The 23339-nt window shown below is 45.6% G+C and overlaps 1 protein-coding gene across 1 annotated transcript in view; it reads right to left on the minus strand.

Moving 5' to 3' along the window:
- SORCS2 (sortilin related VPS10 domain containing receptor 2) overlaps positions 1 to 23339 on the minus strand; it is an 896202-nt gene that overhangs the window by 64194 nt on the left and 808669 nt on the right. The window contains exons 13-17 of the mRNA XM_044280630.1: positions 13787 to 13878; positions 12799 to 12906; positions 6203 to 6323; positions 3642 to 3775; positions 2222 to 2347 (exon numbers count right to left, since the gene is read on the minus strand). Coding sequence (XP_044136565.1) covers positions 2222 to 2347; positions 3642 to 3775; positions 6203 to 6323; positions 12799 to 12906; positions 13787 to 13878 — 581 coding nt within the window. The remainder of the gene's footprint in view (positions 1 to 2221; positions 2348 to 3641; positions 3776 to 6202; positions 6324 to 12798; positions 12907 to 13786; positions 13879 to 23339) is intronic.

Below are 23339 nucleotides of genomic sequence, written 5' to 3' on the forward strand. Positions count from 1 at the left end.
GCAAAGAACTGGAAGAAGTTGTCATTGAGGTCTGGGCCAGATGAAGAAGATGGGGAAAATGAACAGCTCCAATCAGAAAACGTGGGTCAACTGTAATTGGTTTTTACTGTAGTGTAGTTATAATGTCTGCACATCTTTTGTTTAAACCTATTACCTACGACAATATGGTCACTATGTGGAGGTAATACTGGTCTATTTATAGTGATTTTTTCTCAGTAATACTATATTAATATTTTTCAGTGGTTATTTAGTGGTGTTTGTAGTGGTCATACTGTGGCGTTACCTAGGATGGGGTCCACTCTGGCCTCAGATGTGTTTCCCTCCTCCATGCTGACTTTCTAATTACGTCTCTGAACTGGAGCAGCACATGACTGCACGATCAGACCATTTATAGTTTGCAAGCATATACAGTCAGGTTCAAAATATTGGGACATCGACACCATTCTAACATTTTTGACTCTATACACCACCACAATGGATTTGAAATGAAACAAACAAGATGTGCTTTAACTGCAGACTGTCAGCTTTAATTTGAGGGTATTTACATCCAAATAAGGTAAACGGTGTAGGAATTACAACAGTTTGCATATGTGCCTCCCACTTGTTAAGGAACCAAAAGTAATGAAACTGAATAATAATCATAAATCCAACTTTTACTTTTTAATACTTGGTTGCAAATCCTTGGCAGTCAATTACAGCCTGAAGTCTTGAACGCATAGACATCACCAGACGCTGGGTTTCATCCCTGGTGATGCTCTGCCAGGCCTCTAACTGCAACTGTCCTCAGTTCCTGCTTGTTCTTGGGGCATTTTCCCTTCAGTTTTGTCTTCAGCAAGTGAAATGCATGCTCAATCAGATTCAGGTCAGGTGATTGACTTGGCCATTGCATAACATTCCACTTCTTTCCCTTAAAAAACTCTTTAGTTGCTTTTGCAGTATGCTTTGGGTCATTGTCTATCTGCACTGTGAAGTGACGTCCAATGAGTTCTGAAGCATTTGGCTGAATATGAGCAGATAATATTGCCTGAAACACTTCAGAATTCATCCTGCTGCTTTTGTCAGCAGTCACATCATCAATAAATACAAGAGAACCAGTTCCATTGACAGCCATACATGCCCACGCCATGACACTACCACCACCATGCTTCACTGATGAGGTGGTATGCTTAGGATCATGAGCAGTTCCTTTCCTTCTCCATACTCTTCTCTTCCCAATACTCTGGTACAAGTTGATCTTGGTCTCATCTGTCCATAGGATGTTGTTCCAGAACTGTGAAGGCTTTATTAGATGTTGTTTGGCAAACTCTAATCTGGCCTTCCTGTTTTTAAGGCTCACCAATGGTTTACATCTTGTGGTGAACCCTCTGTATTCACTCTGGTGAAGTCTTCTCTTGATTGTTGACTTTGACACACATTCACCTACCTCCTGGAGAGTGTTCTTGATCTGGCCAACTGTTGTGAAGGGTGTTTTCTTCACCAGGTAAAGAATTCTTCGGTCATCCACCACAGTTGTTTTCCGTGGTCTTCCGGGTCTTTTGGTGTTGCTGAGCTCACCGGTGCGTTCCTTCTTTTTAAGAATCTTCCAAACAGTTGTTATGGCCAGGCCTAATGTTTTTGCTATCTCTCTGATGGGTTTGTTTTGTTTTTTCAGCCTAATGATGGCTTACTTCACTGATAGTGACAGCAATTTGGATCTCATCTTGAGAGTTGACAGCAACAGATTCCAAATGCAAATAGCACACTTGAAATGAACTTTGGACCTTTAATCTGCTCATTGTAATTGGGATAATGAGGGAATAACACACACCTGGCCATGGAACAGCTGAGAAGCCAATTGTCCCATTACTTTTGGTTCTTTAACAAGTGGGAGGCACATATGCAAACTGTAATTCCTACACCGTTCACCTGATTTGGATGTAAATACCCTCAAATTAAAGCGGACAGTCTGCAGGTAAAGCACATCTTGTTAGTTTTAATTTCATTTCAAATCCATTGTGGTGGTGTATAGAGCCAAAAATGTTAGAATTGTGTCGATGTCCCAATATTTATGGACCTGACTGTAGACACCCAGACTATTATCACATATCAGTATGGATCAGGAGCTGGCAGATCCATCTGCAATTCCAGCCTTGAAGTGACTGAGCAATGTCATCTCTCCACTGGTAGAATTACCAGTCTCTTCAGGGTCATTACAGCATACAGTACTTTATACAGTCCTTACCCAGTGGTACTTGTATAGGTTTGTCCTACGGTGCAATCTTCTGGTGGAGATTCCGGGTTAAACCAAAAATCAGGAAAACATCGGCTAGTTTGTTTTTGGGTGACCTCCTGTTCAAATCCATAATCACTGCATGAAAAGAACACGTTTGAGCATTTTATTTAAAGAAACAAATTTAGAGAATATAGAATGCACAGCCTGAAACGCATAAACTCACCATGTTCTCCTGCTTTACCCAAGATCTTATTACTCTCCTTTCTATTAGCTACCTACTGCCTCTGCTCTAACTCTGGGTCCTGCCCTCTCCAATACTCTCATATGCCCTCCCACTGCTTACATTTGGGTGGGTTCCTAGGTTTTGCAGGGGAGGTGCAGCAGTACTCAGCACAAGTAAACTGCTTATACATGGGCAGGTTCCTAGGTTCTGCAGGGGAGGTGCAGCAGTACTCAGCACAAGTAAATTGCTTATACGTGGGCAGGTTCCTAGGTTCTGCAGGGGAGGTGCAGCAGTACTCAGCACAAGTAAACTGCTTATTTGTGGGTGGGTTCCTAGGTTCTGCAGGGGAGGTGCAGCAGTACTTAGCACAAGTAAACTGCTTATACGCGGGAAGGTTCCTAGGTTCTGCAGGGGAGGTGCAGCAGTACTCAGCACAAGTAAACAGCTTATACGTGGGCAAGTTCCTAGGTTCTGCAGGGGAGGTGCAGCAGTACTCAGCACAAGTAAACTGCTTATACGTGGGCAGGTTCCTAGGTTCTGCAGGGGAGGTGCAGCAGTACTCAGCACAAGTAAACTGCTTATTCGTGGGCAGGTTCCTAGGTTCTGCAGGGGAGGTGCTGCAGTACTCAGCACAAGTAAACTGCTTATACGTGGGCAGGTTCCTAGGTTCTGCAGGGGAGGTGCAGCAGTACTCAGCACAAGTAAACTGCTTATTCGTGGGCAGGTTCCTAGGTTCTGCAGGGGAGGTGCTGCAGTACTCAGCACAAGTAAACTGCTTATTCGTGGGTGGGTTCCTAGGTTCTGCAGGGGAGGTGCAGCAGTACTCAGCACAAATAATTCCAGTTATCTTATATAAATTGCTAATCACAATGGAAGGACTAATCCACCCGTATGTATTTCATGTGCGTATTAGTTCCCTATTTTAGAGATGTAACTTGAAACTCCTAAATCCCAACAAATTTATGATAAGGCCCCACCTTGCCACCATGTGCCACTTATACTACTGCTGCTTACTTATGTGGCAGAGAGGCATTTGGACCCCTCAACCACCAGGGCCCTATTTAGAAGGTCCTGAAAACTGAGCTAATATCAGGCAACGGAGCCGATCACATGGACATATTTTTACCACCCATATGTCAAACACACAGCTTGTCCTAGTGTTACCCCTATTGGTATCATATATTTATAAATATATAGCGCACATACCACACGAAATCTGTGCTTTCACACTGGCATAGTCTTGATGTACGGGCTGAGGTGAAATTCCTACCCTTAATGCACCACGAAGAGGTCTTTCTCTTACGGAAGCTTCTCTGCTGACCCATGATGCAATAGTCTCCCTGTATGTAAATTAAATGAAAATTAAATGGGAATTAAATGAAAATTGCGGATTTGGTGGCAATATGGTGTCTGCATGTTTCGTTGGGATTCCTTTCAGGTTTACTGGACTCCTATGTAACTGGTCCCAGATGGTTGTCTAAAATAGGGAAAATGGACCGTGAGCTGCACATGTACTAGAGCAGGCATTCTCAAACTGCGCCCCTCCAGCTGTTGCAAAACTACAACTCCCAGCATGCCCGAACAGCCTACAGGTATCAGCCTACAGCACGGCATTGTGGTAGTTGTAGTTTTACAACAGCTGGAGGGCCGAAGTTTGAGGATGCCTGTACTAGAGAGTATGCCACAGATGTATTAATAATGTATACGGTATATAACTAGTTATATACAATACTGTTCACGAAAATCGTTTTGTTCTACAGTGCTAGAGACCGTAATTGAGCAATTATTATTACACCAGGGAGTTGTAGATGACCTTTAGACATTTTTAAATAAGGGATGTTGTCATTAGACATTACTTTTTTTAAGATAAATTTTACAGGTATGCATGTTTATTCCAATGAAAATAAGTAATGACATTGCAATTTTCACATTGGCCACTAGATGTCAGCAGTGCAGGCTAGACTCCAGACTGGTTACATATAATGTCGTTTTACAGCGAGGCCTGATCCAAGACAAGTGGCTTTCACATTGACTATAGCAAAGGGATGATTCTAATCAGATTTAGGGACAGTGTTATCTGAGGTTTGGTGATGTCACCGGTCAGCTTGAATCCTGCTGTAATAAGAGATTCAAGACTCCCTTTGAATACTGCATAAAAAATATAAATCAATTTAAAGGGGTTATAAATAAAAACCTGCAAATGGTATAAAATACAAAAACAATACCCATTACTTCAATCCTCTGCAGATGCAACCCAGGTGATCCAGTAGTCCGCCCATCTTTTTTTTTTTTTTTTACCAAAAGCCAGCACATGACTGCTGCAACCAATCAGTGGCCTCAGTGATCATGTGGTGTACTACTGGTATTATGGCTCCCATTTCTGAGCAGTGATGTCACCAGTACGGCATGTGATCACTGAGACCATTTATTGGCTGCGGCGGCCATGTGCTGACTTCCGGTAAACAAAGTCAGAGGGGCCACTGGAGCACCTGCGCTGGGTCAGCAGATTGTCTTCTTATTTTATAGCATTTGTTGCTCTTTTTATTTATTTTTTAAACTGAATAACCCCAGGTAAATACTATTTACTAACCATATTTGGCAATAGTGTATTTTTAAAGGGGTTGTCCACTCATTTACTATTGATCGACTTTAATATCTGATTGACGGTTGTAGGACACCCCACAAGCCTGCTGATCAACTGACAGGTCACCTCTGCGTCCAGTGATTGGCTGCAGCAGTCACGTGGTGCCCGTCAACAGGATGTTGATGCTAGAGCAGGGATCAGCAACCTTGGGCACTCAAGCTGCTGTGAAAGTACAACTCCCAGCAGGCACACCTATTTGGCAGTTTTTATAACTCTCATAGAAGTTAAAAGGAAGATTCTGGGAGTTGTAGTTTCAGGACAACTGGAGTGCGGAGGTCGCTGATCTCTGTGCTAGAGCAATGGGGAGCAATGGAGCTGGAACCCAGAGGCAGGAACCAGGTAAGTAAGTTTTAAAGGGGGATTCCCATCACAGACAGGATAGGATATGCCCCTAGTGTCTAATAGGTGAGGGTCCAGTGTCGGACTGGGGTACCTAGGGTCCACCAGTAAAATTTATTTTGGGGGCCACCATAAGGATACATTCAAGTATAATAAATAATCTAACAAGTTTTTTTATATGAACACAGGCTGGTGGAGGTGCTGTACATGAATATATGTATGTAGTGCAGCAAGTCTACAGTGCTATGTGCCACTTGTGCAGGGGGTGGGAGACTAGGGGCCCACCTTTCTCAGGGGCCCACCGTGGGATTCCCCTGTACCCCTGTGGGCCAGACCGAGCCTGTGCGCGTCCCACCTCTGGGACCCGCACCTACGCCGAGAATGGAGCGGGGAAGGTGGCGGAGGGCACACTGCGCATGTGCAGCCGTCCTCCATTCATTTCTATGGGACCACCACTCTCCCTGCTCCATTTTTTAGCGATATGCCCCCATTGTCTGTGATGGGAATTTCCCTTTAATTCCTGGATAACCCCTTTAAAACATACAGTGTATACCTAGAGCTGGATAATTGCTGAGTATGCAGTTTGCTTCTAAGCTTCCCCTAGTGGTGGCTGCAGACAGCTAAAATTTTAGAATTTGATTGTATGGCTATGTGGTGGAATTAGGACTCTGTATGTAACAAAACAAAGCTCCGGTCGCTATAAAGATATAAAGAAATGAATTAGCACAGAACATTTAAGCTAAAAATGGCTTTCACTTTAACAGAATGTTGTATGGTACAATACCTGTGTATTAGAGAGATCCCAGGAGTCGTAATCCTCCTCGGTGCACTCTCTTATAAACGAGGGTCTAAAATCCACTTTCACCAGCTCCCATTCTGATCGGTAACTGATATGTCCGAACACCCTGCAAGGGAAATAGTCATGTGTTATGGTATAGCTTCCTGATAGCTGAGCAGGTGCCGGATGTTACAGATGATGGATATGCTCTACAAGCATACCTACCGTGTGACCAGGCCTGTAGTACATAACCGTGTGACCAGGCCTGTAGTACATAACCGTGTGACCAGGCCTGTAGTACATAACCGTGTGACCAGGCCTGTAGTACATAACCGTGTGACCAGGCCTGTAGTACATAACCGTGTGACCAGGCCTGTAGTACATAACCGTGTGACCAGGCCTGTAGTACATAACCGTGTGACCAGGCCTGTAGTACATAACCGTGTGACCAGGCCTGTAGTACATAACCGTGTGACCAGGCCTGTAGTACATAACCGTGTGACCAGGCCTGTAGTACATAACCGTGTGACCACTGACCAGGCCTGTAGTACATAACAGTGTGACCAGGCCTGTAGTACATAACCGTGTGACCAGGCCTGTAGTACACAACCGTGTGAGCAGGCCTGTAGTACATAACCGTGTGACCAGGCCTGTAGTACATAACCGTGTGACCAGGCCTGTAGTACATAACCGTGTGACCAGGCCTGTAGTACATAACCATGTGACGAGGCCTGTAGTACATAACCGTGTGACGAGGCCTGTAGTACATAACCGTGTGACCAGGCCTGTAGTACATAACCGTGTGACCAGGCCTGTAGTACATAACCGTGTGACCAGGCCTGTAGTACATAACCGTGTGACCAGGCCTGTAGTACATAACCGTGTGACCAGGCCTGTAGTACATAACCGTGTGACCACTGACCAGGCCTGTAGTACATAACAGTGTGACCAGGCCTGTAGTACATAACCGTGTGACCAGGCCTGTAGTACACAACCGTGTGAGCAGGCCTGTAGTACATAACCGTGTGACCAGGCCTGTAGTACATAACCGTGTGACCAGGCCTGTAGTACATAACCGTGTGACCAGGCCTGTAGTACATAACCGTGTGACCAGGCCTGTAGTACATAACCGTGTGACGAGGCCTGTAGTACATAACCGTGTGACGAGGCCTGTAGTACATAACCATGTGACCAGGCCTGTAGTACATAACCGTGTGACCAGGCCTGTAGTACATAACCGTGTGACCAGGCCTGTAGTACATAACCGTGTGACCAGGCCTGTAGTACATAACAGTGTGACCAGGCCTGTAGTACATAACCGTGTGACCAGGCCTGTAGTACATAACCGTGTGACCAGGCCTGTAGTACATAACCGTGTGACCAGGCCTGTAGTACATAACCGTGTGACCAGGCCTGTAGTACATAACCGTGTGACCAGGCCTGTAGTACATAACCGTGTGACCAGGCCTGTAGTACATAACCGTGTGACGAGGCCTGTAGTACATAACCGCGTGACCAGGCCTGTAGTACATAACCGTGTGACCAGGCCTGTAGTATATAACAGTGTGACCAGGCCTGTAGTACATAACCGTGTGACCCGGCCTGTAGTACATAACCGTGTGACCCGGCCTGTAGTACATAGCTGATAAGCCCCATCAGCCGAACTGCTGGACTATTACGGTGTTTGTCATCAGAAATATCTCAGTAAACCTGAACACGTTTTGCTGTGATCAGCCAGGCATGGAAGCCAAGCTGCTGGACTTAATAGGGAATGGCCATAAGGGAATATGGCTTGTAGCAAACGCAGAGTTTGCAGAAAAGTGATAAACAAAATTGCAGACTTTTTGGATAGAATATTTTCCCCCAGTAATTGGATATAAAATTTAAAAAAGTGTGGGTGGCCGGGCATGGCTGGAGAAAAAAAAAACCTCACCTGGTTCCTGCTGTGTGGTTCGCATCCCTTCCGCTTCCTGTCCTCGCCTGGCCGGAAGTGTCCACATGCATGTCACCGCTGCTGGCCAATCAATAACCTCAGTGGTGACAATCGTGCCACCCCAGTGCTTTCAACTCTCCCCACCCAGTGCCATCAGCTCCCCCTCCAATGCCACCAGCTCCCCCATGTCATCAGTTGCTCCCCTTCCCAGTGCCATCAGCTCCACTCCCCCAGTGCCATCAGCTCCCCCTCCCAGTGCCCTCAGCTCTCCCACACCCCAGTGCCATCAGCTCTCCCACACCCCAGTGCCATCAGCTCTCCCACACCCCAGTGCCATCAGCTCTCCCACACCCCAGTGCCGTCAGCTCTCCCCCACCCCAGTGCCTTCAACTCTCCCCACCCAGTGCCATCAGCTCTCCCCACCCCAGTGCCTTCAGCTCCACTCCCCTAGTGCCATAAGCTCTCACCCACCCCAGTGCCATCAGCTCTCACCCACCCCAGTGCCATCAGCTCTCCCCTACCCAGTGCCATCAGCTCTCCTCCACCCCTGTGCCATCAGCTCCACTCCCCCAGTGCCATCAGCTCTCCCCCACCCAGTGCCATCAGCTCCCCCTCCAATGCCACCAGCTCCCCCATGTCATCAGTTGCTCCCCCTCCCAGTGCCATCAGCTCCACTCCCCAGTGCCATCACCTCTCCCCTCCCAGTGCCCTCAGCTCTCCCACACCCCAGTGCCATCAGCTCTCCCCCACCCCAGTGCCTTCAACTTTCCCCACCCAGTGCCATCAGCTCTCCCCACCCCAGTGCCATCAGCTCTCCCCCACCCTGGTGTCTTCAGCTCTCCCCCACCCCAGTGCCATCAGCTCTCCCCTACCCAGTGCCATCAGCTCTCCCCCACCCCAGTGCCATCAGCTCTCCCCCACCCCAGTGCCATCAGCTCTCCCCCACCCCAGTGCCATCAGCTCTCCCCCACCCCAGTGCCATCAGCTCTCCCCCACCCCAGTGCCATCAGCTCTCCCCCACCCCAGTGCCATCAGCTCTCCCCCACCCCAGTGCCATCAGCTCTCCCCCACCCAGTGCCATCAGCTCTCCCCTACCCAGTGCCATCAGCTCTCCCCCACCCCAGTGCCATCAGCTCTCCCCTACCCAGTGCCATCAGCTCTCCCCCACCCCTGTGCCATCAGCTCCACTCCCCAGTGCCTTCAGCTCTCCCACCCAGTGCCATCAGCTTCGCTCCAATGCCACCAGCTCCCCCTAGTGCAATCAGTTCCCCCACTCCCCCTCCTAGCCATCAGTGCCCAGCCACAGCGCCAGTGAACTAAAATGTTCTGACGATGTGTGTACATCAGGATCCAGTGAAGCATTGTGGGAGCAGGCGGGTGACCACAGAGCGTGAGTAACAGCAAGCTCTTCACTCACACTCTGTGGTCACATGGCACAAACGAATCATCGATTCGATTGATTTGAGGATTTTTTTGTGTCGAGTTAATCGATTAATTTGAGTAATTGTTTCAACCCTAGTCACGACAAACATAAAAACTCGAACGAAAGACTCCTGGCGGCCACGGCCCGTCCGTCAAGCAGACACTTAGCTTTATAGTTCACCTGATTAAAACGCTGTTTTTCCTTTGTTGATCTGAAGCTCCGTTCCCAAATTATGATTTTTTTTCTTAATATGAAAATTAGGTGCACACAGTGTGGAGAGAAGAGAGTAACAAAGTTGCGGCACTCACCTGAAAATTAGGTGCAATGAGGGCATCACCATTGCTCTTGTTGCACCCAAGCTCCGCTCCTTTGTGTTGACTGACAGGGCCAGGCAGTGACAAATCAGACAGGGAGAGGTGAGCGGCATGCGTGGCACACTCTCCATTCACTGCCATGGGACTTCCAAAAATAGCCGAGTACGCTCGCTTGTCTACTTTGGAAAATCACAGCGCAATGAATGGAGAGTATACTGTGTATGGGCGGTGTGCTCTCCTTTACTTCGGGGGCCCCGTTCTGGAGATAGGAGCAAGTCCCAGATGTGGGGTTGGCACCTATCTGACATTATCAATAGGTCATCGATTTATAAGATGGGAGTACCCCTTTAAAGTAGTAATTATTCCTCTCCCCCCCCTCCCAACTCTTGTCGGTGTGTGTGTGTCAGGTACTATTGAAGACTGAAGACAAGAAGGAGCCATGACCTGAAGAAGCTTTATCTCAGGCGAGCATATTATGGGAAGACATGATTCGCTGAGAAAAGCTAATGTGGCACACTGGGAAGAAGGTGGTGCGGATGGATGGGCGCCATGACAGAAATCTTGAGCGAAACACTGGGCAGCTCAAAGCTTGTAGACCCAAGCAGAACGCAGGACATTGTGGAAGAAGCCTCTGCATTCAACTAACTGCTAACATTAATAATTTGGGCTATTAAATATTAGATGATTGGATAATAATCGAAGGGCTATCGAAATGTTACGGAATGTGAAAGCGTCCGTATTTTATTTTTTATCCACTAGGTGGCACTGTGATACAAATCTTGTTCCTCATCCCTTCACCCACTGAGAAATAGTGATGCTTTGAAGAATATTAAAAACTTGTGGTTGCCTTGCAAAAATACCCCAGATAAAAATGCTCGAAGCACATCTGTTAGTCTTTCAGGTAAGCACGCTACATTTATCATCTAAATAAAAGTTGAGGCCCAGAGAATTGTCAAAGAGAATTAATCGGCAGGGTACTTCTTCACCGGTGAATGGGTGGCACGTCAAGCTTCATTGCCCTCACTCAGGTTCTTCACATCCTCAGACGCTTCAATTACACAAGCTCCAATGCATAATGTATATGTCTAGCTAATAAAAGTCTTCTAATTGTCCGTAGGACAATAGAAACTCAAATATATAGCGGTTGTAATGGAGGTCATATTAGTTACTTTCACCCAGCTTTCCTAGAAGTGGATATTACACTTTAGCCTCTTAGGACACTTACTGAACCTCCCTATCCATTGCATAAAGATACACCTGTGTCCACGGATTAAAGGGAACGTAACATCAGAAAATGACCTATTGTTATAAAAAATGTCCTGAAATCTTGTAATTTTTACACTGGCCATTAATCCTGGCAATAGGCTGACATTTCCTGCTCTGTGGAGATCAGTTCTCAGCAGTCATCTCATTATCATCACAGGAAGGAATTCAATGACTGGTAACACCTATATACACAGTCGAGTCGGCAGCATGTAGATCGTGAAGGACGTCCCGTGTTGCTGAGCTGGCGTGGTGGGTATATAAGGTGAACGTAAGCTATAAAGGTGTGCGAGGGCGGACTGACACTCTACAGTGGAGCAGCTCACCGCCAAAATGAACCGGTGGGCTACCAGACGTGTGTCTAACAACAGTTCGGCGAATCCTACTCCATATGGGGCTCCGGAGCAGACGTACGGTCACTGCACCTCTGCTAATGAATTGCATTGGCATAAAAGGCTTCAATTCTTCAATTTTCGTAGCAGTATCGGAATTGGACCTCTGCCTATTGGTAACGGGTTGTCTTCTCCGATGAGTCGCGTTTTCTTCTTCATCAAACAGATAGACGTTGGTGTTTGAGGCGAGAAACATCAGAGAACACCTTGCAACCATCTCTGGAAGAACACAAGCTGGTGGTGGCAGCGTTATGGTCTGGGGAAGGTTTTTGTGACATTCTCTGGGCCCACTCATCTATATGGAAGGCACTCTCCACCAATTTGGGTATGAGTCCACCCTTGCAGATCACATACACCCCTACATGCTAATTGTCTTCCCTGGGATGGATGGGATCTTGTCACACAGCTAGAAATGTCCAACATTGGTTGGAAGAGCATGTCCAAGACTTCCAAGTACTACTCTGGCCCCCTAATTCACCAGACTTGATCTGTAGGACCACTCCGATCGGCGTGTTCGTCCTATGGATCCTCATCCCAACTCCTCCCCTCCAGCAGCTGTAGGATGCACTGGCTCCATATAGCAGCCCACCTAGTTGCTGTCCATGCTGCGGTTACTGGTGGTCATAGTAATGGAACTCGACTGTGTAGATAGATAGATAGATAGATAACCCAGGATCCACTAATTATAATTGTCACAGCTTACCTCTTCCCCCTCCCTGCACAATGACCTCTGCACAGGTCACAGAGCATGCCCACAATACTATCCTATAAAGTCAATGCCCACAACGATACCATTGTGTTCATGGTCCATAAGGCTGCTAGAAAGCATAGCTCTTATTACTGAAGTAAGATGGCTGCCCCCCATAATTATGCAAAGGGAACCATTAAAATAATCAGAAACTAAATACAGATTAGAAATGAGAAAGAACACTTTCCTAACATTGCACTGGTGGACCTGGCCATGTATAATATGGGCATATAATACTATATTTGTATCTCACACCTAGGGATGTAGAGTGTTAAAAATGTAGGGTGCGTTAAAAAATAAAATAAAAAAATTGTCCATATAAAAATGTAAATGTAGCTATTGTGAACCAATGGCTACATCCATGTATGTCCATATTTATACACAGAAATACAACAAAAACTAACAGTAGGGTTCTATGGATGTCCATTGTCGTAGCCATGACAACCAAAATAAAAAACATCCATTGTTATGTTCCTGGCTGCATTCATAAAACCCACAAAAAATGAGCCTGAACCAGAGGGTAACGTACGTCATCACCAAAGTCTCGTCTCCGGGTTCACTGAGAAGTCCGTCCACGAACACGGATGTGCTGGTGAAATTGTGTACGCTCCATGTGTAGCCTTCATCTACACTGAATCTAAGAAAAAAAGAATAAATCATCAAATCGGTAATTTTAAATATCATTATAACTGAAACACCAAAAAGTATTGCATTAATTCAATTCTCGTCATCTGCGACCAGGTTGAGCGTATTCCAGGATTAGCATGGTAGCCACATTATACTATGCAAACCACAGCGCCTTACATTGTATAGTGGCCGTGCTTGGTATTGCAGCTTGATCCCATTCACTTGGATGGGACTGAGCTGCACAAAGGCCATGTGATGGATGGACCTGATGTCACAGACTTGAAGCTCATGCACACAAACGTATTTTCTTCTTTCGTGTCTGTTCAGTTTTTTTTTCCGGAACGTATACCGTAATCTCGCGCATGAGCCCTGGATCCACTGGTCAGTGCCCGCGCGGTGTCTTGGCAGCAGCCTCAGCGAACGCAAGCTGTTTGCGCACTTTGCTTGCGGGCACTGACCAGTGTATCCAGGGCTCATGCGGAAAGGAACAGCTGGCCCCTGATAGAATAGTATTTCCTTTGTCCGTTATGCGGACAATATAAGGACATGTTCTATCTTTGAGCGGAACGGAAATACGGAAACGGAAAGCATACGAGTACCTTCTGTTTTTTTTGCGGATCCATTGAAATGAATGGTTCCGTATATGGTCCGTATACGGAAGGCAAAAAACGGAACGGAAACAGAAAAAAAAACCGTTTGTGTGCAAGAGGCCTAACAGCAGGGCACAGCATGGGCTGAAAGTACTAAATACAACACAAAGCAAGCACAGTGGATCTGTCAACAGCAGCTTGTTGGTTGTTTTCCAACATCAGGAGAAGAATCGAGAAATGTAGAATTCTGGCAGGTAATAGGTTATAAATTGTATAAGAAAATAATATATGATACGTTACTTGAGTATTTTCAGTGGAATGGACGTATCTTTGATGGCTACAATGACCCCACCATGGTCCAGATACAAGATGTGATGCTCTTCTTCAAAAACCTATGATTAGAGGATGAAGATAAGATTATTATAATTTTTCAAATTATTAAAAGTGATTCTTGGTTCATTGGGCATATTCGTGATTTGTACTTCATTAGGGAGCTATACGGGGATCTCGATCTTTTCCTGAGCTTGAAGGACTTTTTGAAGGACCTCTATGACCCATGTTTATCCCTAGAACAAAGTGGCAGCAGCACAAATAAATTATTTCCTTCTGCAATTACGATCAAAAAGATAGAACCTATACCTAGCGTATGATTTGTATTTTTTCCTACGTATCTCGGGAATTGCAGAACGATGTTTTTATTGCTTTTTGATCTTTTTTACAGATGATCTTTGCCCATACTGTAGAGGAGCTGCTAATCCCTGTAAGGTGATCGTCGGGAGCAGCTTTCTTTTTCTGTAGTGTTATTTTATGCACTTGTTTGTTTCGGACGGGTCCTTTGTTTGACAGCACTATAACAGCTGCCGCTATCTGAGGCTGGAAGGAATGACAGATTAATACCCTGGAAGGTGAGGATCACAATGGGCTGAATCTTCACCAAGTTGCTCTACCAGTTCCTAAATCTTTCCTGCTCTATCTCCCCGAGCGTTCACTGCCAAGAGAAAAATTCTTGTGGAAAGGAGGATTTCTTACTGCAATTTTGAATTGGAAACCTCTTTTCGGAGGCTGGCAGCAGTTCTGCACTTGGTCATCATCTGCCGAAAATGATCTGTCAACTTTATTTAGCATTACAGGACGGCTGAGACCGTTCTCACAGCTCCACAAAATATCATCTTTAGGGTTTTTCCTGGATTTTAGTCAATACAAAGGTTTTTTCTCCCTCCCTTGGCTTGACGAGACTAAGTTGTTGCAGAATTCTTCCTGTGGAGAAGGCTTATTCTTAAAGGAAATGTGTCTCCGAAAAATTCATCTGCCAGTTAAAACCAGATAGTCACACATCTCCTTTTTGTATAATCTTTTTATTTATTTTCTGATTGTAGATTTTTAAATTTTATTTCCTTAACATGATTATAGGGGCGGCCATCTTGCCTGAGCTGTAGAAAAAGCATTAAGAAAATTGCTTTACGGCAGCCCCATGGGCCATGGACACAATGGTCAGGAGGGGACCCCACTGACTTCTATGGAAGAGTTTTTTTAGGCATGTTCTGTGATCTGTGCAGAGGTCATTGTACAAGGAAAGAACAGATAAGCTTTCACAATCACCTGTTGTGAATGGTGGATCCTGTCTTATCTATACACATAGGTGATATCATTACAGGCAGGATTAGAATGACAGATGAGCAGATAACTGAAGTAAAGTGATCGGTACAGACCAGGTGTACATAGCCTTTAGGTACATTCCATTTATGAACTGAACATAATAAAAAAAAAATAATCCATGTCACATAGGAGAGATCAAATGTTGCATGCCATTTAAGGGAGAGAGGCTGTCAAGCTATCTGCTGGGTAAAATGGTACCACTGACTTCTGAATGGAGCTTTGGATGTGACTGGAGCGTAAGACACGAAGGCATGCAAGATCAGTACAAGATAAATCACCTTGTCGACAAGGGGACCAGATACCAGTTAATAAAAAAGTTTAAGTTAAATCCCATTGTTCCTGCAGTGGCCAATACGGTTCACATTGATATCAGTGTATGATCGTGGTCCTCCGCTCTATTAGAGGGGTTCCTGAGTATGGATCCTGATCCTTTTGGTGCGGAATAATAATGGGTTTCCATCTACCAGGTTATGGACTGAAGAAGCCCCTCGCTGTTGACAAGATGGCTGTTGGAAGGCAAAGGGCCCATATACTGTACTTGAGCAGGGGCCACTCTCTGCTCCATCTACTACCACGGAGCAAAGTAGTAAATGTATATTGGAAGAGTGTAACTTTGTAATAAAAAAGGCCTTCATTGGTATAAAATATTATGACAAGACTTGTAGAGAGAATATATCTGTTTATAGGTCTATATACACTGTATACATTACAGTTACAGCATACTGTGTATTTGCTGAAGTAATGCAGTACAACTAGGATATATAGCAGAGCTCAGACATCGCCGGTACAGCCATATATATTTACCAGCAAGAAGGTTCAGTCTTTAAATAACCGAGATGACAACATATGAAAGTGTCTCGGAGCCGAGGTCACAGCGCTGAATTGTGCTCAGATGATAAACTGGATGGACTAATATTTTCCTTGGACTCACGCAGTCCCTATAATTCTCCAACTGGGTAGTGTAATTACAAGAGAAAAAGCTCCAGCTTTATGCCATGCCCATATAACCAGGGTCCAGCCATACAATCCTGACATCAACGCCTTAAAGGGTAACTGTCATATTTTTTTTATTTGCTAGTTTATTAAAGCTAGGCACGTATACCTGATTAGTCTGTCAATGATCGTCAAAAGATCTGTAATTACCTTATAATAACAGCTTCCATTAGTGTCCTCTGTCCCTTTCCACTGCTCCATTAAAAGACCGTTGCTATGGCTTGTCTGTCTTCCTTTTAGTATAAACAGAAGACAGAGGGGCGGTCCTTCACATTGTATGACTGCAATAGGCTTCAGAGTGAGGAGGCGTGTCTCTCAGTAATCCAATCTGATTGGCTGGCAGGGAGCTGCAGGCTACAGCAAGTGTGTATGGGAAGTGAGGGAAAGCAGTTTTGGCCTCAGAGAACTGGCAGAGGAGCCATCTTGAGAAGGTCCTCATATTGTAAATGTTTAAACAGCCGTAACTAAGGGAAAAACTCAAGTAAAACAGTGGTATGTGAAGAAACTAAAGATTGCTTTATGCACAATGCTGCTGCATCAGTAACATATGCTAAAATAGATTTTTTTTATTTTATGAAAACATGACAGTTACCCTTTACGGGTACAGCCTATTTTTGACCTCAAGGTGCAGCAATTTGTTTTTACTCTTCCATCTCCATATTTCACAAGCCATAATAACTCGGTTTTTCTTTCAGCATAACTGTATGAGGATAGATTTTCTGCTGGATGAGTTGTATTGTATATATTTTTTTACTCTTTTATTAACAGATAAGACATTTCTGTTACATATGAACAGATAAAAAGAGACTTTTGTTCTATTATTTCAAACATCCGCTGCACTGTCCTTAACTCCATGAGTGACTTTACAATGTATAGTATCTTCATGTGACCCCATCAAGCCGACTGAGCCATGGACCCAAAGCTTGCCGCAGTCTCGAGGTTGGGTACATCGTGTGTGCAGAGCCACACCATAGGGTCACATTTTTTAGGTTTATTGCAGTGTTTAGATACCAACACTATATGCGGTAGAATCCGATTTATCTGTAATTTCCACACGGATAAGTTCGGTGTATTGGGGTTGTACCATCTCAAAGCAATACATTTACGTGCCATAAATAGTGACTCCTTCAAGAATGTTGTCGTGTAGTGATCCCAGTTCTCCTCGTTCAAATCTCGGGGGTGCAAGCCACCTGGACCCGCAGCAAGTTGGAAAGAAAAGCTTTCACTCCCTCCCCCCAGGATGTAGCAATCGGGCTGCGACTCCACATCATGTGCCAGAAATCCGTCTCCGATTCCCCACACCGTGGACATGCTGGGGATGATGCTCTACCCATTCTACATAACCTATTCGGTGTGAGATAGGTTTGATGTATGATGTATAGTTGGATTGTTTTATTATTGACTGATGGTGAGACATGTAAATGTGATTCCAATAAATCTGATATAGATTCTTCTGTAAGTGCGGGTATCCGTCTTTTCCATTTGTCTATGACCATGAGGGGTTATCTCTGACCTTTGCTTGTACTAGATGTGAGTAAATTACTGATACTAGTCCTCTGGGTTTTAACAATTCCTATAAGTGGGTACTTAGAGACCATAGTGTTGGTGTTCGGGAATGTATTCTGCATGGCGGATCTAAGTTGTAGATATGAAAAGAAGTGGGTATGAGGGATGTTATATTTCTGGGATGGTGCCTCAAACGTCATTTAGGATACTTTCACACTAGCGTTTTTGTTTTCCGGTATAGAGTTCCGTCCTAGGGGCTCTATACTGGAAAATAACTGATCAGTTTTATCCTAATGCATTCTGAATGGAGAGTAATCCGTTCAGGATGTCTTCAGTTCAGTCATTTTGACTGATCAGGCAAAAGATAAAACCGCAGCATGCTACTGTTTTATCTCCGGCCCAAAAAACTGAAGTCTTGCCTGAATGCCGGATAGCACAGGGGCTGATAGCACAGGGGTCCTGTGGTATTTGGTTCTGCAGGGGCGGTATTTTGTGCTGCACTAAGGTATTGCTGGCCCCGCCTACTTCTGTTTTTCCTGCCTATGTGTGTTGCCCTGCCGTCTGTCAATTTGGACCCGCGTACAACAAGGGGCCACTCCCCCCCCCCCCCAGCACCACATTAAGTTCCCAGTCCGCCCCTGTCTACCATATCTAAGACTGGGCTTTTACGCCTGGCTTTGACATCCCCTGCACCACTGGGGGATGCTGTAAATATAAGACAAGGTGTATTAAGTGCATCCTCCTGCAGTCTATGGGGGAGATTTATCATCTCCCTTGCGCCTAAAAAGTGGTGTTAAAAACTCAGAAACTATGGGGGTCATTTACTAACAGATATACGCCACTTTTGGCCAGGTCTAAAAAAGTGGGCGCCGCGTGGGCAGGGAAGGGGACGGCTCAGCAAGCCTGTCTCATTTATTATATTCTAGGCATAGAAAATGGTCTAAATCTACGCCAGCAGAGGGACGACCCTACTTAAATTCGGTGCATCCGCTGCCAGCTAAAGGGGTATTAAGACCGGCATCTAAAAGGCCGGTCTTAATAAATGACCCCTTATGTGTTTGCGATTTTTACGCCGCCCTTGATAATTTCTCTGAAAGGGTGTGGAAAGGACGGGAAGGCGTTGTCACTCACCCCTACAAATTTATCTTCATTTACATGGCAGCTCTGAGCCAATAAGGCAGGGATCCGCAACCTTCGGCACTCCAGCTGTTGTGAAACTACAACTCCCATCATGCACAATTACTCGGCTGTTCTTGTAACTCGCATAGAAGTGAAAGGAGGATTCTGGGAGCTGGAGTGCCGGAGGTTGCTGCTCCCTGCTCTAAGGCTGGGTTCAGACCTGAGCGTTCTGAAACGAGCGCTCTGTATGCGCGATTGTACGGGCGTTTACAATCGCGCATACAGAGACAGGCGTGCGCACATTGTCGCTCGTTCCCGAATATCTATGTGCGGGAACGCGCGCCAAACGCCCAAAAAAAAGCTCAAGCACTTGTTTGAGCGTCGGGCGTTTTACAGCGCGATCGTACGCGCTGTAAAACGCTCAGGTGAGAACCATTCCCATAGGGAATCATTGGTTCTTGCCTGTTGTGCGTTTTACAGCGCGTAGGAACGCGCTGTAAAACGCTCAGGTGTGAACCCAGCCTAAGGGATATGAGCTTGCAATCGTCTGATTGCCCATATAATACACTGCAATACTTCTGCATTTCAGTGTATTATGTCGGCTACAGTAAATCTGCCTATTAGGTGCTGCAGGGAGGGGGGCTGATGGGGTGAGATAGGGGCCCCCTCTTCCAATCTAACCAGTTTAGTAGCAGGGATCAGAGTTATCTCCGAGCTTTTAGAACGAGGTGGCAGCACCCACACGTGATACAGGCCCAGTTCCTGAAGCCATGCCATCACTGTGCTGTATTAGTATGGCACTTGGCGTTACCTACCTTACTGCTGCAATGTGTACATTTGGTCATCAGACATTGACTGTGGGGGGGGGGCAACCAATGGCCCCCCTAGAATGGACTGGCTATAGTCAACTTCACCAAGAAAAGCAAACCCCACATGTACAACCTCTGCGTACTGATATGAATGGAAGCTATAGGAGCTGTGAGTCAGATTGATAGATCATAAAATAGTGTAGAGGGAAATCTCATCTTAGGCCTCATGCACACAACCGTTCTGTTTTTTGCGGTCCGCAAACCGCGGATCCGCAAAAAACGGAAGCCGCCCGCGTGGCTTCCGCAATTTGCGGAACAGAACAGGCGGCCCATTGTAGACATGCCTATTCTTGTCCGCAAAACGGACAAGAATAGGACATGCTATACTTTTTTTTTGCGGGGCCTCGGAACGGAGCAACGGATGCGGACAGCACACGGAGTGCTGTCTGCATCTTTTGCGGCCCCATTGAAGTGAATGGGTCCGCACCCGAGCCGCAAAAACTGCAGCTCGGATGCGGACCCGAAAAACGGTCTTGTGCATGAGGCCTAAAGAGGAGCTGTCCCCTCTCCTGACATGTCTGTTCTAGTCACTACTCGCATCACCCATGTCGTAAGAATTCTGGAGCATCTATTCTTATGGCTATATTGTGCAATCCCTCTATTATTCCTACTAGAAGTTTACGGTTGAACTGCCAGCGGTCTGTAATAATGTTCCAGATGGGAGTTATCAATTATGGGGGTGTTCCTGCAAATACTGATACTGGCAGCACGGACTGGATAGTGTCAGACTGAACAGGGCCCCCCCCCCCAACTGGTAACACCCAGTGCAAACTGCTAGTAATTCATTCATAACTTCTAGTAGGAATAATAGAGGAATGGGACAAGATAGAGCCATAAGAATAGATGCTCCAGGACTGGTATTACATGGGGAAAGCAGGTAGTTACTAAACCAGACATGTCAGGTATGACGGTATGATAAATGGCACATGTAGGTGGGGGCCCTGTTGCAGATATTGCACTGGGGCCCGGGATATTGTATCCATACGAGTCTATATTTGATGAAGGAAGCCCTTCCCTACAGGAGACATGTGTGATAGTTTCTTGTTAATGTCCAGCTGTGGAACCAGCTACAGGAATGTCTCTCCTCCCTTACCCTGAGCAGAGTTAACCCCCGGCGGCCGAGGCGGTCCGATCTAATACCATAGTCCGGAGAATAAAACACATTACAGGAAGCAAAACAAATATGAGGGTAAAGATTAATATTAACAGCTGGAGGCAAAGTGATGGAGAAAAATATTTCTCCTCCTTCACGGGATTCGTCTTTAGTCCTGAAAACTTCATTTCACACAACAGCGGGGCGCGGCGTGGAGCTAATTGATTACCTACATTACAGTGAATGAAAGGCAACCTATCCTGCTGTAAGAAGAGGAGGAAGGCTGCACTTCAAGGGAAAAACTGTAGGAGCCTTCTCACATGAGACTGAGCCCTGGGATCACATCTTTAATATATGTTGTATACGTAGCACTTAAATACTCTGCATTGCTGTATGGAGAGAGAGTGTAATTACGTCAGTCCCTGTTCTCATGAGGTGGGTCACCTCTAAGGTCATGTCCCTGCATAGTCACTTATCAATCAAGAAGGAGAGGTGCAGTGACCCGGAAGATCACCGCTAAGAGTTAAATGTTGTGATTTGTTGTTTAAGCACTTATTTCCATATGCACTACACTGGTTATGTATAGGCAATGAGTAGTTAACATTGTCAGGCCTCGCCTAGTTTCCAGGGTTATGGACTGGGCCCACTCTTGGGTTAGAGCAGGCATCCTCAAACTGCGGCCCTGTAAAACTACAACTCCCACAATGCCCTGCTGTAGGCTGATACCTGTAGGCTGTTCGGGCATGCTGGGAGTTGTAGTTTTGCAACAGCTGGAGGGCCGCAGTTTGAGGATGCCTGGGTTAGAGAGTCTTAGCTCAGCAAAGCTAGAGGCAATACCTTAGAGCTCATGCACACGACAGTATTTTGCGTTCAGTATACTGGCCGTTTTTTTAGTTCAGTATGAGGTACATATACTGAACCATTCATTTCAATGGTTCAGCAAAAAAAAATGAAGTGTCTCCGTGTGCATTCCGTTTCAGTATTTCCATATTTCCGTACCGTGAAAAGATAGAACATGTCCTATTCTTGTCCGCAAGTCACGGTGGTTGGCTCCATTTAAGTCAATGGGTCCGCAAAAAAAAACGGAAAACATACGGAAATGCATCCGTATGTCTTCCGTATCCGTTCCATTTTTGCTGAACCATCTATTGAAAATGTTGTGCCCGGCCCAATTTTTTCTATGTAATTACTGTATACTGTATATGCCATACGGAAAAATGGAACGGAAAAACGGAAAGGAAACGGAAACAAAACGGAACTCAAAAACGGAACAACGGATCCGTGAAAAACAGACAGCAAAAAATGATAAAAGTCATATGTTCGTGTGAACTAGGCCTTATCCAGGAAACACCATTCCTGAGACTGAAAAGCAGCCAGAGAACAAAGTAATTAGGCCTCTTTCACACGACCGCATGGCTATTTCAGTGTTTTGCGGTCCGTTTTTTGTTTCCGTTGTGTTTCCGTTCCGTTTTTTCCATTCCGTTTTTCCGTATGCCATATACAGTATACAGTAATTACAAAGAACAAATTGGGCTGGGCATAAAATTTTCAATAGATGGTTCCGCAAAAAACGGAACGGATAGGGAAGACATACGGATGCATTTCCGTATGCATTCTTTTTTTTTTTGCGGACCCATTGACTTTAATGGAGCCACGGAACGTGATTTGCGGCCAAATATAGGACTTGTTCTATCTTTGCACAGAATGGAGATACAGAAACACGGAAACGGAATGCATATGGAGTACATTCCGTTTTTTTTTGCGGACCCATTGAAATGAATGCTTCCGTATACGGACGCAAAAAACAGCCCACAAAACGGAAAAAAAAACGGTAGTGTGAAAGAGGCCTAACTGAGAGACTACCCTTGAGGGAAGAAGAACAGGCATCCCCAGAACCGCTGGATTCAGGCAGTAAGGTACCGCGCGTTTATGGCAATTAGACTTTACTGCTGTGGAAAGGGTACATTGCCCTACCACACTTTGAGAGGAACTGGCCATCTGGATCTAGGATCTGCAACCTGTAACTGGGAACTGCAGAAAGAGTTAATGAACTGGAAATGTAGGAATGAATCTATTCAGTACAGAGAGACTTTATTTATTGGCCTGGCCATTGACACCACCATCATTCACAAGCTCTCCATCCATTCTTGCTCTCCTGACTTAGGCCTCATGCACACGACCGCTGTGTGCATCCGTGGCCGTTGTGCCGTTTTCCGTTTTTTTTTTGCGGACCCATTGACTTTCAATGGGTCCGTGGAAAAATCGGAAACTGCACAGTTTGGCAGCCGCATCCGTGATCCGTTTTTCCTGGCCGTGAAAAAAATATGACCTGTCCTATTTTTTTCACGGCCAACGGTTCACGGACCCATTCAAGTCAATGGGTCAGTGAAAATCACGGATGCACACAAGATTGTCATCCGTGTCCGTGATCCGTGTCCGTTTTTTCCTATCATTTCAATGGCAAACTTGACTTAGATTTTTTTTTCATTTTTCATGTCCGTGGATCCTCCAAAAAGCAAGGAAGACCCACGGACGAAAAAACGGTCACGGATCACGGACCAACGGAACCCCATTTTGCGGACAGTGAAAAAATACTGTCGTGTGCATGAGGCCTTAG

This window comes from Bufo gargarizans, chromosome 1, assembly GCF_014858855.1.
Source record: "Bufo gargarizans isolate SCDJY-AF-19 chromosome 1, ASM1485885v1, whole genome shotgun sequence".
Taxonomy (NCBI): Eukaryota; Metazoa; Chordata; class Amphibia; order Anura; family Bufonidae; genus Bufo; species Bufo gargarizans.